This window comes from Watersipora subatra, chromosome 9 (genome assembly GCF_963576615.1).
Source record: "Watersipora subatra chromosome 9, tzWatSuba1.1, whole genome shotgun sequence".
NCBI classification, from domain to species: domain Eukaryota; kingdom Metazoa; phylum Bryozoa; class Gymnolaemata; order Cheilostomatida; family Watersiporidae; genus Watersipora; species Watersipora subatra.
This window is the reverse complement of record NC_088716.1, coordinates 35,908,026-35,927,622: the sequence shown is the minus strand read 5'-3', so window position 1 is coordinate 35,927,622 and position 19,597 is coordinate 35,908,026. Positions and strand designations below refer to the sequence as shown.

At 35.7% G+C, this 19,597-nt stretch overlaps 1 protein-coding gene across 1 annotated transcript in view; it reads right to left on the bottom strand.

The window, feature by feature from the left end:
• Window positions 1-16,865, bottom strand: part of LOC137403986 (protein PAT1 homolog 1-like) — a 39,172-nt gene extending 22,307 nt beyond the window's left edge. The window contains exons 1-4 of the mRNA XM_068090139.1: window positions 16,747-16,865; window positions 9,951-10,026; window positions 9,612-9,679; window positions 5,035-5,199 (exon numbers count right to left, since the gene is read on the bottom strand). Coding sequence (XP_067946240.1) covers window positions 5,035-5,199; window positions 9,612-9,679; window positions 9,951-10,026; window positions 16,747-16,764 — 327 coding nt within the window. The 5' untranslated portion in view covers window positions 16,765-16,865. The remainder of the gene's footprint in view (window positions 1-5,034; window positions 5,200-9,611; window positions 9,680-9,950; window positions 10,027-16,746) is intronic.
• Between the last annotated feature and the right edge of the window lie 2,732 nt (window positions 16,866-19,597).

Sequence of the window (19,597 nt, the reverse complement as noted above, 5' to 3'; positions counted from 1 at the left end):
AGGTTTATAAGAGTGTGAGTTGACTTAAAAAATCAGTTTAATCTAGTACTAGTTATACTACTATTGATGAATCAGTACATCCTAGTACTAGTAGTAGTTATATTACTATTGATGAATCAGTACACCCTAGTACTAGTAGTAGTTATATTACTATTGATGAATCAGTACAACCTAGTACTAGTAGTAGTTATATTACTATTGATGAATCAGTACATCCTAGTACTAGTAGTAGTTATATTACTATTGATGAATCAGTACATCCTAGTACTATTAGTAGTTATATTACTATTGATGAATCAGTACAACCTAATACTAGTAGTAGTTATATTACTATTGATGAATCAGTACAACCTAGTACTACTTAGTAGTTATATTACTATTGATGAATCAGTACACCCTAGTACTAGTAGTAGTTATATTACTATTGATGAATCAGTACAACCTAGTACTACTTAGTAGTTATATTACTATTGATGAATCAGTACACCCTAGTACTAGTAGTAGTTATATTACTATTGATGAATCAGTACAACCTAGTACTAGTAGTAGTTATATTACTATTGATGAATCAGTACATCCTAGTACTAGTAGTAGTTATATTACTATTGATGAATCAGTACAACCTAGTACTAGTAGCAGTTATATTACTACTGATGAATCAGTACAACCTAATACTAGTAGTAGTTATATTACTATTTATGAAGCAGTACAACCTAGTACTAGTAGTAGTTATATTACTATTGATGAATCAGTACAACCTAGTACTAGTAGTAGCTATATTACTACATGTACTGATAAATCAGCATTTCTCGAGATAAAACATATTCATCAAAAAATTTATTATTCACAATTTACTGTTCTATTTTTTGATGCCCTTGAAAATTGAATGACCTTCCTTTGTATGCAATATACTGTCAAGTCTCCCCGCTGAAATTGTTAAAGAATCATACATTTTGACAATTGAGAGTTATCCCCTCTCTCTCATGTTAACAAACATCCAACTTCATTCTCGCTATCACTGTATTGCTTCTCGTAATCAAAGGTACGAATATTAAAAACAGATCAAGTCTATCCTAATCAATAAGAATCATCAATTTTTTAAATACTGGGACTGAAGCTGAGTTATGAACTAAAAGTCAATGTATGTTTGTATGTATGTGTGTATTTATGTATAACTTTTTATTAACATTGGTTATCATCAACAAAATGATGTTTTTCATTACAAGCAAAAAATGAGCAGACTGAAATAAGAAATATTAAGTGAGTTGAAAAAACATGTTTTGAAGGTTGGTAAGCTAATAATATTGCGGAAGAGTAAGATAGTGAATTGTAGGTTGTAGTAACAGGAAGTTCATAAACTGAAACATACGATGTTGGATATAGTATGTCGATGTCATAAAATAGAAAATGATGTTTGTCATATGTATGGAAGAACAAATACAGATATTCTGGGCATGATTTACACAGGATTTTGAAACCTGTAACACAAATGTTGAAATGAGCAAGTTTGGGATAAGGCAGAATGTTCAAAGATATTGTGATGTGATGGGTGGAAGTGTGGCTAGCTGGAATAAGTGATCAGTAGTACACAAGTCTTAGTATAGAGTTCTGTAAAAGGAGTATTACTTTCTGCTGTCGATATGGTGAGATGGAGAAATATATACGTGTATATCGGCGCCACTGATAAGATGACAATTTACAAATTGAAAGTAAAGCAGCAGTGCTGCCTTTCCGTTTTTGAAATAACTGCATTGCGTCAAAAGCAACATGTTTTATAAAAGCTTGCTGCAAACATCCTCAATATGTTTGGATCATGTAAGATCATCGATTAGTTTAGTTGATCTTCTCTGTGATAGAAAGTTATCCTTTACATGTATATCGAAAGATCCATATTGAGATGACTGATCAACAAAAAGTGAATCTCAATGGTATCAAAATCACACTATCGTTTCAGCAAGGTGATGTTGTTGCTTCGGGTGCAAACAGTTTCATCATCATATGCATACATGGTACTCAAGAAGGCCATTGCAGAGTGTTGGAGCAAGAACGGATCCTCATGATGTTCTAACTGAGATTGGCGAACTACTGGATTGAACGTTCTTAACCATTACTAATTGTTCATGGTCTGATAGGAAAGAAGCAAGTAATGTGACTGGAGATACTGTGTTTCCAATCACTTTTACCATCAGCATTAGAATATTATGGTTGACACAATCAAAATCTTTCTTAAAGTCGATAAATATCAAAGCAAATGGAATCATCTCGATTTCATCTTTGAGAACAATGAGATATTACTCTGTATGGTCATACTGCATGTATGACCACATCTGAAACCGAATTTTAAGCGATGAAGCTGTTTGGAGTCCAGAAAATCATCCTGGAGGCATTTATTTAAATGTTTCTCAAGCATTTTCGATAAAAATGGGCAATAGAGAAGGTAGTTGTTAGGATCTTCACGGTTTCCTGATTTGAATATAGGTAAAACCCTTGCTAATTTCCAGCTACCTAGAAATATACTATCTATTAAGATTCTGTTGAACGTGTCTGTGATAATATGGATAATGTAGCTGATGTAGGGAGAGTAGCTGTCAACGTTCTTAATGATATACCATCTAGGCTGATAGTTTTTACATTGGGCATTGAGTAAAGATATCTGAAACATATCTCAGGTGAGAACTTAGGAAACCTTTCTAACAAGAAGTCTGTGTTAGTTGAAAGTCTATCATAACTCTGTCGGAAGGCGCTGAGCACAGTTCTAATGCAATTGATGTAAAATAGCAGTTCAAATTTTCTGCTGGTATTTCTCAAATGTTTTATGACCCTTCTCCAGTTTTACATCTAGATAATTCAATATATATCGTGTGTCCCCTAGTTTGGATAGTAGGATGATATTATTCATGTAGTGCTTCTTCTTTAAACGTATCAAACTTGTGACAAGATCTTTTCAATTTATAAAATACCCAGCCTTCATCACACTTTATCCGATTTCTCTCCTTAATATACGATTGTACTTTGTACTTCCTTATCCATCCATGGAGGTAGCATTTCACTTTTCACATATGGTGTCCGTTTGCAAACCATCTTTGAGACTCGGCTATGATAAGTCTAATCAAAGTCCTTAAATGTGGCATTGACATCTTTGTGTAAAAAAATGTTGTTATAAGGCACACTTGTAAACGCGATGCTAATTTTTTCCGCAGTGAGGGATGAATAGTCCAGATATAACAATTATGTGCTAGAGCTTTTGCTTTATGGTGCGACTCCCAACCTGTCTGTTACAGAGGTTAAATAATGGTCACTCAAGGATACAAGGTGAATCTTCTAATCACAGTAACGTTGGGGACTTTTTGCGTAGGCATGATCGATAAGGGCAGAGAAAGTATTGGTAACACGAGTAACACCAGAAAATCATCTTAATTAACGGGAGTGGATCTAGGATATTTTTTCCAGCCTTTTGAGTCGCTAGAGCAGTTAAAGTCAACGTTGAAATCTCTCACTACATGTACTAATAATCCTCTGCATATGGAATAGCATGTCTGTGCATATTGTTTGAACTTTTCGTTCTATGAGGAAACCGTTTAGGGGCGGTATACATGTGAGGCAACGAAACTGTTTTGATGACTGCGTTTGATCTAACAGTAACTACATCACCTAGATGAGGAATGTCTATAACTTCAAAATCGATAGATTTGTCAATATAGCAAATTAGCCTCAACCTTTCTTTTTTATCCTGTCCTTCCGTATCAAGTTATATCTGGGAATATCAAATTAACTGCTGATAAATTAATGCCTCAGAAATGTTTTAGAGAGACAGAGTAGTTTAAATTTGTGTCTAGATAGTAAACCTCTCACTTGATCATCTTACCGGTTAATCCACGAACATTGAGACACGCAATTTTAAATAAGTTGATAATGTGTGACAAGTTATTCATTTCTGCTTATTACCTCACAGTGGCAGATGATTGAGTGTGATGGTGAGATAACTCAAATAACTTACGGTTTTGATTTGATCATGTTCTTTTTTAATTTCTATCTTAAATGTGCAAAGTTTTCTGCCATCTTTTGTGAGCCTAGTTGCTTTTGCACCTGGATATGAGTTAAGAATATCCTGATATACTAGCAAATCATCACAGTCCAATGGTGCACCTTCCATCCCGACGGTGTTTTTTAACTGTTGAGTCGTGCTAATGAACCGTGAAATAGAGTATCAGACCAGATTTTTTAACCATATTATTTGCTCTGGGTTTTTTTCTTTGCTGGAAGGTAATATGTGGATTTGGCGATTTTAGTTTGTAAGGTGTTAATTTTTCTATTAATATTGGTCCAAAATGACCATTGATAGTTCTTCTGATTATATCTGAATTGAAGGAATTGATTAGTGTTGCGCATTGGTCAGCAGGGTTGGTGAGGGAGTTGATGATGCATTGTTCTGGTTCACTCAAGAAGACTTCAATTTGTCTGCTTATTATATACGAAATTTATGCAATCAATATACAACCAATATACAATCAATATGCTATCAATATACAATAAGCTTAGAAAGCAGTTTAAGTGTGCTGGTGTTGAAACCCATATTTTAAAAATTAGTTCCTTTTCACTGATTTTCTCTTTTCGTAGCACCAGTCCCGATTAACTGTGAAACGTGAAGGAAACGTGAAGTAAGATCCCTGTAGTAACATTCATGATAGAAGGTGTGAAATTGAAGCAATATTTTTAAGTAACTGACAAAGACCGGAAGCATTTTTACTAATTTTGAAATATAAAGTCATGGGTTTTTTGAAGTGTAAAGCATGTCATCGTGATTTTATAACTTGTTCTTATCTGTTTAGTTTCGGTTTTGTTACTAACAGATTTCTGAGAAAGATATGAAATCACATTTTATTTTGAAATTGTTTTGCTATTTCTGAAGGTTTGCAAGCTGTGAGACCAAGTTATGTTATGTTCATTTGTAACACTAGATATGGGAGATCAGTTAAACAAAATTATACATTAAACAAGCAATATTAAATCCTCAAAGTTCTTGTTTCCACTCACCAAGTCATCAATATTGCTGACAAAGGCTGGAGGTGACTGTGTGTCATATAAAGAGGAGTGGCTGCCTCCACGAGATGAAGTGGGTATCTTCTTTGAGTTTGATGATATGATGGCTGAATCAATAGTATCCTCAGCCAATTCTAGTTCATTCATACCCATCTCAAGCTACACAAAATATAAATTTAGAACGTTGCAAAAGATTATCAAATGTAGAAAAAATTGAAATTAAAACAAATCAGACATTGGTGCTGCCATCAGATATATTGGTGCTGCCATCAAACATATTGGTGCTGCCATCAGACATATTGGTGCTGCCATCAAACACATTGGTGCTGCCATCAATCATATTGGTAAAGAAATACCACCTGATATTATACAACAAACCTAATATACAAATGATTGACTCATTTGCTTTAATGGTTTAACTGTCAGCGGTAGTAGAGCTTCTCTAAACACCAACACCGTAAGGGTTTTTCAAATACGAGAGACTTGAATGCGTAGAATTAACGAAAGAAGGATTGTACATATAAGTACAGAGGTGATTGTAAATATTTGTTAGAAGTTCATTGTTTGTTTATTGGTTGACTAGCAACAAGATTTAAATTACAGTTATTTGGTATCTAAAGATTCACCATGTCTTACTCTGTCGTGTTGTAAGTGCAAAATATGTGGAAATGTGATTACAAGCTCTTAAAAGCTCAAAAGCGAACAGTTAAAAAAAATGACCGTGAGTTAGAATTCCTATTTTGATGACGCATTCAACTTGATGTGGTTATTGTTTTGACACTTGATGTTATCATGTGAAATGAAAGGCCAATAAAAAGCTCAATATAAAACGTCTCATAGCACTTATTTATGACAAATACTTTGGGTTCTACCAGAAAGCCTGTATCAAATATAGATGCACGCTACGTTACAATTTCGTTTCAGATTGGTCTAATCATCTAGTCATAATCTGATCATGTGACCCATATTTCCCGCCAAATGGGGCAAACAATTTCTGCAGCATTTTTCTACCATCACAGGTGATCAACAGGCTCCTCATGTTTATCGGAGGATGATATGCACTCCCTCGAGCTAACGGTAAAAAATTAAACTGATTTTTAAGCTAGGTTTTGAGATATCAGTGCTCAAAGTGACAACATTACAATGATAATGAAACAGACGCATAAGGACGATAGACATGGTTTTATTGAATGCTTCATTTGTGAAACTATTTCAACGAATGAGGTTGCATGAAAGTGTAAACAGAAGCGCATACAACTCAACATACAAAGTGATTTTTGATTAGTATATTGTAACTTTCATATATTCATTTAAGTACACTGACACCGTCATATATTCATATAAGTACATTGAAACCTTCATATATTCATATAAGTACATTGAAACCGTCATATATTCATATAAGTACATTGAAACCTTCATATATTCATATAAGTATATTGAAACCGTCATATATTCATAAAAGTACATTGAAACCTTCATATATTCATATAAGTACATTGAAACCATCATAAGTTCATATAAGTACATTGAAACTGCCATATATTCATATAAGTACATTGAAAACTTCATATGGTCATATTTGCACATTGAAACCTTCATATATTCATATTTGTACATTGAGACCACCATATAATCATATAAGACTTTGTACATTGTTCGATTTTATCCAGAGCCTAATAAATCACGATAAATATTTCATAATTATGATAGAACATTAAAACAATGTTTTATAAAAAAATTATGAAGAAGCTAAATGTAAAAACTTAAATTATATGTGAGAACTAAATTAGTAAATGATAAGTAAATTATGTTTTATTATTAGGTTACCTTAGATACAAGTGAGCAGAATTTCAGGCTCAGCATGGTGAAAGTTAGGCAATAGAGTAGGTGATAGAAGTATACGATGTAAATTACTTCAACTTGCATAAGATATAATTTAACTTGATCTTATAGATTTTTTATAATTTAGATAATTTATTATTCTTATACATTATTGGAACGCTAGCAAGTAGCAGTCTAGCGTGCTGTGAGCGATCATCAGGAGAAATAACTATACGTACAATTAAGGTGCACCCTCGGGATACGATTACCCTGATATATGATTTTCCACTTTACAAAGTGGAACGTGATGATTTTTTTACCTCGACATGCGAATCTTATTTCACCGTAAGAATGTACTTATTACGTACGCCGAAATAAGAAAGACGGTGAAATGCTGTTCACCACAAACATCTTCACAATGTTTGAAAGAAAAACGATGACCGATTTTTCTTCATTCAGCATTCCTTATTAGAGAAACGGTAAAATTTTTTCTTTTAAGGTTAACTCGGAACAAAATTCACATGACAGTTATTTGGTATCAAAAGATTCACCATGTCTTACTCTGCTGCGCTGTAGGTGCAAAATATATAGAAATGTGATTACAAGCTCTTAAAAGCTAAAAAGCGAACAGTTAACCGCAGCCATCACAAAAACACCGTAGTGTGGAACCTGTTTATTTTGATGACCTTCTCATACATTTTGGTTACTGTTTTGACACGTCATGTTATCACGTGAATTGAAAGGCCAATAAAAGGCTCAATGTAAAACTTCTCGTAGCACTAGTTTATGACAAACACTTCAGGTTTTATCGAAGACTCCGTATCAAATACGTATAGATGCTCGCTACTTTACAGTTTTGTTTCAGCTTGGTCTAATGGTCTAGTCGTAATCTGATCTTAGGACCCATACTTCCTGCCAAACAGCGTGAAGAATTTCTGCAGCATTTTTCGATTATCACAGGTGACCAACAGGCTTGTCATGTTTATCAGACAATGATGTGTACTCCTTCGAGCTAAGGTTAAAAAATTAAACGAATTTTCACGGTAGGTTATAAGATATTAGTGCTGAAAGTGACAGCATTACAATGACGATGAAATAGACGCGCAAGAACAATAGACATGGTTTTATTGAATGCGTGAAGTATATTTGCCAAAATATTTCGATGAATGAGGATGCGTAAAAGCGTAAACAGAAGCCATCTCGTTCATCTACACCCCAATTGAGCCGTTTTGGAAAGAGATTCTACTCTACGGCGATTTTGCGATGGCGACGATTAACTGTTCGTTTTTGAGCTTGTAATCACATTTCCACATATTTTACACCTACAACACAGCAGAGTAAGACATGGTGAATTTTTTGATACCACATAACTGTAATGTGAATTTTGTTGCAAGTAAACCTTTAAAACCAGTAAAACTGTTGGAGTTGCGATCCCTTCAAACTGCAGGTCAGCGAGCAGACAACTTCTCTTAACCTGCTAACAAAAATTTACTTTATTATGTATTAAACAGAACATTCTCAAGAACTGCATCGCTCAGGCGTTCTTGGCGAATAAGATTAAAAAATGTTTTAATCAGGTTGGCTAAAGGTTATAGAAATAATGAAGACAGAAACTGATGGGTGATAATAATTTAGCAACAAAAAATTGAAATTCAGTAAAATAGTTGAAAATACATACTAAAACTTAGCTTCAAGTGTGTGTGTGTGTTTAGTAAGCTAAACTTATTTGAAGTGAATTCAAAGTTTATGTTATGCGTATGTCTGTCTTGAAAGTAAGAACTCTCTGCGGTACGTAGTACTGCACATAGTTCATTGCATCGTTACATTTTAATGCAGATCATAACCAATAAATACACCAAATATATACTAAAGTTACTGTAGGTAACTATAGTTACTAAGGTTAACATATTATTTCGTTGCTAATTTTAATATGTGCTGCACTTGTATAAAATTTTGATGATTTTTACCAGGGGATGTTTGCATTATAGGGTATAATCACTATAGTTTCTATACCTTTCCATACAATTTGTTCACCATACGATGCCAACACTAGAATGGATTAAAATCGTATCCTGAGGGTGCACTGTATTCTAGAATGTTATCATGTGGTCATCTACAACAGTTGTTAAAGCACCAGTTTACCATGCTGAAAGTCACGAGTTCAAACCCCGTGTCATGAACTCTTTTTCTTCAATCTCCAACGGTGGCTTTCGACAGACGGATGAACAGAGCAGGGTTGGCCGATTAAAATCAAATGATTCAAATCATCCTGAAAAAATCATGTTTGATGATTTTTTGATTTTTTCCATGTCAAAGGCTGTAATTTAAATCATCCTAAAATATCACGTTGGATTTATTTTCTTCAGAACTTTTCCATATCAAAGGCTGACCCCAAAAAAATGGGACTTATAAGGGGTCTACTGTGAATATGAACTGCACAACTTGGTCAAAATTAAAATAAAAACAACTTTTAATAAATTGAAATGATTCAAAGTTGTTTTGTTATGTTGCTAATGTTTTCATGTGGCACACTTGAACCCAAAAAAATTTTTATGTTAGCGGTTATGAAAAAAAAAGCTGGTAATTGATGTTTTCAAAAAAACTTGAATCAAAAAATTTTGATTCAAATAAAAAAAATCCAATTTCTTTTTAAATCTGATTTTTTTTAAAGTCATGATTTTTTCCAACCCTGATACACTGCTATTATTATAGCAAAGATTGTTAATTTCTGTACTGTATGTACTGACCTTTGTAGTGTCCGTTTTATTAGTGCTCCCTGCTTCAGCGAGACTGTTGGAAAACTCCCAGTCAAACGCTAAATAAAGAGAAGTAATAAAGATGTCAACATACTGCCTTTGAAGCATCGATTCCCACAAACTAACAAAACAAAACTCTCTGCAGTGATAACGAAGGAGAGCCTATATATTTGTTTTGGAAGCAAAGTCTGGCAACAATATTCATCAATAAATCTCCAAATTGGTCTCATAAATGTACAGAATCAAGGTAAAATTCCGTATGGGATATGAAGTAGTAGGGCTGCCACAATTCTTGACACAAATTCTGCTAATCCTCAAGATAGAGCATACCTTCCTGTACATCTCCAAAGGTCTCATCATTAAGCAAGTCATAATCCTCGTCAGCACTGCGTGAACCAACAGCACTCTAAAACCAGATGCCTATATATAAAATTGCATGTCTGTGTGTCTGCATCTCTATGTTGTATAGACCTCTGAACGGCTGCTCAGAATAGTTGAGAAGCTAGAACATTGACTAATTATCTATCGGTGACGATTACAAAAACCAATTTTTCTAAAACGAGGACAGCTAATATTGATTAATCTTTGTGGTACAATATATTTCGATTTAATTACTATTAACTTTAATATAACTACTAGTCAAGATTTTGTAATGTAATTTCAATTGAATAAAAATATGTACCTGCTATAATTTGTAAAGAATAACCTGCGTCATCAGCTATTTGAATTCTTACAAATCTGCCTAGTGAGATTCAAAAGACTAATTGTTCTACAAAAATCGAGAAAAATTTTTGGAAGTTTAGCTCAATTGTATAATTTATCACATAAATTGTTGTTCCTTTTTCTTTTCTATTGCTGAAATATATTAACAATAAATTAATATTGTGTTTCGCGATTCACATTTTTATTTACTGTTGTTATAAATTTAATCATACATTTGGGGCTTCAACCACATATTTAATCAAAGCTGATAAATGAAAGTCAATGTGCAGTAAGTTTTTTCTAACTAAATATAAACTGGACATAAAAAATCATTTTACGATTCTCAAGTTTTTGTATTTATGTTGTGTTTTTCTTACAAATCTGCTTCTATAAACGGCATGTGCATAACAGCTTGTGGATACGCCTTTACTTTTGACCACCACTTCTTTTCTGTTGTTTACCTGCGAGAAATTCATCTGTTGTTTACCTGCGAGAAATTCATTAAATGTATTTAGACATGTTCTAAAGAGAATTGTTTTTTTCTCTGGATTTCGTTTTCCACCATCTGTGAATTTAAGTGGTTGTATGTTATATGCCTTCAAAACTACAAATGAACCCCATGATGCAAATTCGGCAATTATATCGAGTATATATGATTCAGACTCATACATCATATGGGATAAATCGATAGACAGACACTTAAAAATGAAATATAGAGAGAATAAGTTCAAAGCAAAACTCACTGGATAAATGAGCATTGCTGGGTAAGTCTGCTTAGTATGAATGGCAAAATTAGGCAAATATTGGGCAGTCATTAAACAGTTTTCTAGCTTATTAAACACTTTTTGACAAGTGAATATTTTTTTAACAGTTTGTGTTGCTATGATTCGTTTAATGAGCCTACATGTATATGACTTGTGTTGTGATGGTATCACGTGTTTTTGTTTACATTTATATTAACGACTTGAACGAGAATCCCCGAGACAATCAGAAATATGTCAACCTACGGAGAAGCTACACGCTGAGACACTAACTAGAAGATAAACAGCTGCTATTTAACTAATGCTGTAGTCTTCAGTATCTTAACCCTATCCCTGGCCGGCCAGTTCCTAATCCCTTATAACCACAGCATAGCATGACAAGCTATGACAACAAATAACAAACGATACATCAGGTAAACATTATTTATAAAACGTTATCACATCATGGTGGCAAGCAGACTCTGAACCCTGATTTAATTGACACACAGGATTTGGGACGTTATTAATTATAATATTAAATTGATTGCTGTTGCTGATTAACTTGTTGCTGCGGACTGAAATTACAGTCTACCTAGGAATATCATGGAGGATTTGAAAGCTCCCGGAGAAATTTCTTTGGAAGGTAATTTGTCTGATAATTGGAGAAGATGGAGAAAGCCATTGGAAAATTATCTACTTGCTGTTGATCTAATTTTGAAACTTATTGTTGATGGGACACCCCCACCTGAAAATGTTGGCATTAATAAGCGCCAGGTTGCTATCTTACTAAACCAAGCTGGCAAGAAAGCTAGTAAAATTTATGGTCAATTTGAGTTTGTAAATGGTAAAAGTGGTGATGTACTAGCAGCTGTTCTAGAGAAATTTGAAGAGTATTGTAATCCTAGGCGTAACATGCTCTATGAGTGGTATGTTTTCTGGTATCTTGTTCAAAATGATGGATAGCCCATTGATTCCTTTGTAAAGCAACTCCGAACACAGGCTTCTAAATGTGAGTTTGGCACTCTCAAAGATCAGATGCTTCTGTGTCGGGTTGTATTTAGACTAACTGAGGTTAAACTCAAGGAGCGATTACTCAGAGACAGAAATATTGATCTGCAAAGTGCGCTAGACAACATAAGAGCCGCTGAAATTACTAAGAAACAAATGACAAAGATAGCTGATGGCGATAAATCTACAGTAGAAGCTGTACAGAGTGAGACAACAGGAGCAGTACCAAAAAGGAGCCATCAACAGGCTGCCAAGAGTTCAGGTCGACGGGAGAAATCAGATTGTATCTACTGCAGTTACAGTCATGTTAGAGGGCGCTGTCCAGCATATGGAGAGACATGCAATAAATGTGGCATAAAAATCACTTTGAGAAGGTCTGCGAAAGCACTAAAGTCCAGTCCATCGAGAACAAGGACGCTGATAAACAGATGAACAGTCTGTTCATTGGTGCTGTAGACGTGACATCCAGCCAAGCTAAGAGAAGATCTTGGATCTTACCTATGCTAGTTAGCCATGGAAAGTCATCTAAAGATGTAGCTTTCAAAATTGATACCGGGGCAGAAACGAACTGCATAAATCTGAACACAGTAAAGTTGCTGAAAGCCGAACTAAAACCTACAACCACTCGTCTTTATGGATACAATCGTACTAATATCCATAATTTTGGCCAAGTACAACTAGAAGTCAAGCACCAGGATAAATGCCATCAACTACATTTTGAAGTCATTGATGAAGATTTCCCCCCAATACTAGGCCTTGAAGCGTCAGAGACTTTCGGTCTCGTTCACAGAGTTGATGAAATCAGCAAGTCAGTGCTAGATGACTATCCAGAGGTGTTTGATGGCGTTGGAAGACTGGAAGGTAGTCACGAAATATGCGTTGACAAAGATGTTAAGCCAGTGATCCACTGTGCTCGACGTGTGCCCATCAGTATGCTTGACAGGGTTAAAAAGGAGCTGGACAGCATGGAACGCTCTGGCATTGTCGAAAAAGTGGATAAACCGACAAACTGGGTCAGCAGCATGGTGTGCATAGAAAAGAAAGACGGATCTGTCAGGATTTGCTTGGATCCCAAAGATTTAAACAGAGCTGTAAAACGCGAACACCACAAAATTCCGACAATGGAAGACATAGCCTTCCGATTTGCGGGTATGCAACACTATACAATCATGGATATGAAACATGGATACTGGCTAGTAGCCCTGACCGGTGAAAGCAGTCTACTGACGACTTTCAATACGCCGTTTGGAAGATATTGTTTCCGAAGACTGCCATTCGGTCTCCATTCAAGTGCCGAAGTATTTGAGAAAAAGGTGGAACAAATCTTTGGTGATCTTCCACGTGTTTCGGTTTACTTTGATGACATCATTGTGGCTGGCAAAACCCAACAAGAACACGATACCAACCTGAAGCAACTGTAGGAGAAAGCGAAAAATTCAAATGTAAAATTTAATAGAAATAAGATTCAATTGAATCAAATAGAAGTGTGATATCTGGGCCACATTGTCTCGAAAGATGGCCTACAACCTGATCTGGAGAAAGTAGAGGCGATTAATTCAATGCCCTGTCCCACTGATCGAGAAGGTGTCCAACGACTCCTAAGAACCCTCAACTTTCTCAGATCATATGTTCCCAACATGTCTGCATGCACTGAACCATTACGCGTACTCATGAGAGATGAAACACAGTGGACCTGGAAAGAGAAGCAAATGGATAGTTTTCAGATTATCAAACACCTGTTGACCTCGGAACCCATATTACAGTACTTTGACATCAGCAAGGAAACCCATTTACAGGTAGATGCATCTAAGAGCGGTCTTGAAGCTGTTCTGCTTCAGGATAATAAACCTGTAGCATATGCGTCTCGAAGTTTGACCGAGACCGAGTGCAACTATCCGCAAAAAGACAAGGAACTCTTAGCTGTAGTATTTGGATGTGAGAGATTTCATAATTATCTATATGGCCGTGAAGTTTACATCCAAACCGATCATAAACCTCTAGTGCCCATAATGGAGAAAGCATTGCACAAAGTTTCCCCTCGTTTGCAGAGACTCCTGTTAAGACTTCAGAGGTATGACATTGCCAAGCTCACCTACGTTCCAGGAAAGTACCTATACATTGCAGACACTCTATCCAGAGCTTACCTACAACGTGTCACTGATGATCAAGCTGACCTTGAGAATGAAATCATTATGGTTCACGCACTAGAAGCTGATGATGACACAGTTAACACAATGAAGAAAGCCTATGCTGAAGATCCAGAGATTCAGGCATTACGCGTTGCCTTACAAGATGGCTGGAACTGGAGTAGGAGAAACGAAGTGCCAGCCTGTATACAGCCATACTGGACTATGAGAAGTGACATATACGAACATGAAGGTCTGATGTATGCCATGGACAGACTGATAATTCAACAGACTGAGAGAAAAGCTCTGCTCTAAAAGCTTCATATGGGACACTTGGGCATCCAAAAGTGTCGTGAACGTGCCAGAAGATCTTTTTTTTTTGCCTGGATTATCCACAGATATCAGCAATGAAGTGTCCAGCTGTTCTAGCTGTGCACGCTTTGCTCACAGACAGCAGAAAGGACCTCTGCTACCACACGAGATTCCTAGTCTTCCTTGGAACAAAGTTGCCATGGACATCTTGGAGTACCGCTTGAATAGTTATTTAGTAGTTGTAGACTGCTACTCACACTTCCCTGAGTTGAGACTGCTTAGAAGAAAAACTTCAGAGGATGTTATAGTGGTGCTGAAATCCATCTTCGCCGTGCATGGCATACCGGTTACTATTCTTGCTGATAACATGCCTTTTAGCAGTCAAGTCATGCAGAATTTTGCTACAGAGTGGTCCTTTGCCATAATAACCTCAAGTCCACACTATTCAAAATCCAATGGGATGGCAGAGAGATATGTCCAAACTATGAAAATGTTTTTAAAAAGATGCGAAGATAGCGGAGATGATATTTACCGTTCCCTACTACTATACAGAGAGACTCCGGTCACAGGGTTAAAACTCAGCCCGGCAGAAATGCTATTTAACAGTGATCAAGAGCAATCTTCCCATCACCAACCAAATGCTAAGACCATCACTGGCAGAAGCCGCAGCCCAACTTCAGGAGAATCAGCGTATCCGAAAAGAGTACTAGAACAGGGATGCCAGAATTCTACCTGAACTAGAACCAGGATCGCGCACACTTATCCGGACTAGCCATGACGATGAGTGGATGCCAGGAAGGATTGTAGACAAACATGAAGCACCCAGGTCCTATCTAGTCGACAATGGCCAATCTATTGTAAGACGAAACCGAGTGCATCTTAAGCCGGACGCAACACTTCCGGCTAATGGTGATTCCACACTAGACGAGGCCGACGCATCGTATACTCCGATCGAAACTAGAGTACCTGATAATCGTATTATCAAGATTCCACAAAGAGTCCCTCCAGCAGCTCAGCATGAGTCGCGTGAAGCTCGAACTACTCGTAGTGTCTTACCTGTACGGTACAAGGACTACCACATGGAGTAAACTCTCCACGAATCAACATTGTACATACGTTTCCATACTTAACCACATATTATTATGCATACTCATATATTCGGCTACAGGATTATACTCATAATACTTAACTACAAAATTATATTCTTCAGACTTGGAAAAGGAAGATGTTGTGATGGTATCACATGTTTTTGTTTACAAATTTATATTAACGACTTGAATGAGAATCCCCGAGACAATCAGAAAGTTGTCAACCTACGGAGAAGCTACACGCTGAGACACTAACTAGAAAATAAACAACTGTTATTTAACTAATGCTATAGTCTTCAGTATCTTAACCCTATCCCTGGCCGGCCAGTTCCTAATCCCTTATAACCACAGCATAGCATGACAAGCTATGACAACATATAACAAACGATACATCAGGTAAACATTATTTATAAACGTTATCACATCAATTTGAAATAATCAATTTTAAAAATATATGTGATGTGATCATATCTGTAGAGATTGCTATCTTCAACCAGTAAAAAATGAAATGTTTAGATTTTAGCATAACTATTCATTCAAAAACAATTTTACAGCTGTTTGGTTTACATATGTGAAATTATTACAAAATGAGGATTAATTTAATATATGATCTATGACTAAATTCACAATGAGTAACTATGTTGCAAATTAGACTTTTAGTTTTCCAATAAAAAAGTCAAGTTTATTTCGCACACCGCTGTAGATATCACATCAGTAACATGGTGCGATTTAAAAACCTTCCAATAGTTACATTGCCAGGCTGCACATTGCAGCAACGATATTTATGTATAATATATACATATAGAAATGTATACGCATACGTTAAATCCAATGTTGTAAGAAAACCTTCTGGTTTCTTATTATTACGTGAGATAGAATACGCAATCTTCATTTCATAGAATTACAACAGCTCATCTAAGCAATGATTTTTAGCAACGTGAAACAAGCGAATCTTTTAGAACACACGACATAATCATTGTCATTATTTAGTAAATAAACTACCAATGCGTAAACAAGTACAAGTTTACGTTGATAAAGAACTTAAAATCTTCCTTTGAGTAAACTTCCCTTTTCGTTTCGGAAACTACCAAATTATTTTCATTGCAACACTTTTTAGCACCATTTTATGGAAATAATATATTTGTATTACCTGATTAAAAAGGTCCATTAGCAAATTAAGCACCGTATTTACGGTCACGATAGAGAGGAAATCTCTCTCCGTCAGGTAAGATACCCGCGCATAATAATTTTTACACGGTTCGCATTCCGACAGAACACTCTAGATCGAAAACGTAAACTAAGTTGATTGTGCGCTAATAAACCCTTTTAGAACAAATCCTACCTGCGTATATACAATTTTTAGCCAACTGTTTTTGCGATAGTTATACACGTTTTTATAAGTAGTTGTCTTTTCGTGATAACATACTGCCTACGGAACTAAATAAACCGACGACTAAATAAACGTACGAGTTGTCTTCCCGAAACGATAAACCACAACCACTCCAAACAAAGAATACCATTAAAACGACAGGCTCGGCTAAAAATTGTCATGCCATCAAGAGTCGTACATTGGACGAACTTTCATCATTCAAATTCCAGTTACTTTCATGATCACAGCTGTTCTTTCAATACTGGTGTAGTCGAACAAGGTGATAATCGCACAAGATAACTTTGCTTGTCTGGATTTGAATAGAGACAAACAAATGTTGCAGACGTAGGCCTACAACATTACCTGGATGTATATAATCTGTATAAAATATTGCAATTTTCATATCCTTGTTGTGAGCATTACAAGAGTAAGAAAACATAAACTAGAAGAGTAAACAGAGCGAGCTGAGATGAGATGAGACGATGCTGATATATCGGGAAACATTGCAGCTGTTAAGCTTTTCTGATATTGCGCTGAGCATCTGTGACAGACTGTGCAATATGCACCTCTTCAGCAATGGTAATTGACGGTTATGGATCGCTTATCTGTATTTCCCTTCATGATAGTTGCTGCGGGACTAGCATTTCATTGTTTCAGCCGACCGCATTGCGCAATGTGAACATGATGTCGTGAACTATTCGCTTATGTAAATGCGGATGAATTTGCGATGGTGTGAGCGATGTTCTCACAAATGATCATCGATGTATTGTGAGATTAATGCTGACTTCTTGCGATAAGGTGCGAACATAGGGTGTAAAGAGGTGCTGAGAATTTGCTTGTCAACTAGCAGTATGAAGCTTCTGCTGTGAGCTCGTACAGCTACAGAATAGAGATGATTGTTTCAATTTACTTCTTTAATAAGACCTCACTCAAGTGTGACTTCACTCATGTGGTATTACCCTGGAGTATCAGGTATGATAGGAAAAATTAAGCGCTGTCAGCGAGCGCTGTCAGCGAGCAAAGTCAGCTCAACGTTAGCTTCATTGTAAACAGAGTGAACAGTGTTGCAAAAATGCAAAACAACTTAGCAAGATTGTTGCAATTGGTTGTTGGCCGTTCTCTGGATAAAAGTGAGGGACTCCTCAGGTACTGATGTTGGCCACTCAACCAGATGGTACGATGCATTAAGGGTTAGGTTAGAGATGATTGGGCTAACATTAGAGAAACGGTTATGGAACAAGAACATATAACTAGATGGATGCCCAGCGTTGCACGTGTAATACAAAAGTTTTTGTACAGAAAATTCGTTTTTAATCAACATATTCAACATCAACCATTCTAACTTTTAAATGAAGATGTTTGTTTATTTCTGTTCACTGTGTGTATCTCTGTGCAATTTATATCATACAGGCTGCAGTGCCCACTACAGATCTATGCTGATTGCAATAATCTTGTTGGCTATACGAGTTTACACATTTTTTCTCACTTATGGGCATGAATTTTCTTTTAGTAAGGCTTCACGCATTTTTCTTCTGGTATGGCTTTACGCATAACGCTAGCTACAGTGTTTAACGTGAAGCCATAAAAGATTGGCATGTATTCCAAGTACGTGCCAAATTTAGTCCATGGTATAGCCAATTAGACAGTGTAATGTATTAGATAAATGGATGCCCGCAAAACCAGAGGTTGTGAGTTCAAATCCAGTTTGTGGACGATATGTCATTCTTAAAACTTTATCAGCTATAGCTGGACAGAAGGAAGTACAGAAGTACAGACAGACGGATGGACAAACATTGACATATATATATATATTAGTTGAATGCCTGGCATTGCCAGAGGACCAAAAGTCTTTGCAGAAAAAATTTATTTGTAATTAACGTATAACAACAGCTACCATTCAAACTTTCAAGCTTCATATCATGAGAAAAGTGTTTTGTGCAGTATACATAAATTAAGAGAAAAAATAAAACAACTGTAAATGTTTTCAAACTTTGTCAAACAGATGCAACTTTCAAACTTATAAGAAAAAAGTGTTTTGTACGGTTCAAATAAATTAGGAGAAAAAATAAAATACTTGTAAAGGCGTTTAAATGTAAATGTGAAATAATTAGCAAGTAATGGCTAAATAGAGTCTGTTTTGCTACGATTACAATAAAAAATTATTTCGTATACAATTATGATTGTAATTTGTTTCAGTCTTGGCATCATAAGGGGAAAATATCGTATAGAGTGGTATAAAAACCCATAGTAATTATCTAATGCAAACACCCCAGTGAAAATCTTTAAAATTTTATATATTTTCTCTACATATTAAAAATTAGTAACAAAGCAATATGTTAACTTCAGTAATTATATTTACCTACAGTACTCTTAGTGTATTTAGCAGTGATGATCTGCAAAAAAATGTAACATTACAATGTACTATGTGCAGTACGTACCATAGGGAGTTCTTATCTCCGAGGCAGCTGTATAATATAAACATAAATGAATTGAGTTTACTAAACACATAGTTAAAGCTAAGTTTTAGTATGTATTTTACTAAACTTCAACCTTGTCACTGGCTAAACTTTTATCACCTATCTGTTTTCAGTTTCCTTTTCACTATGACATAATGAATAAAGCTGAACTGAGA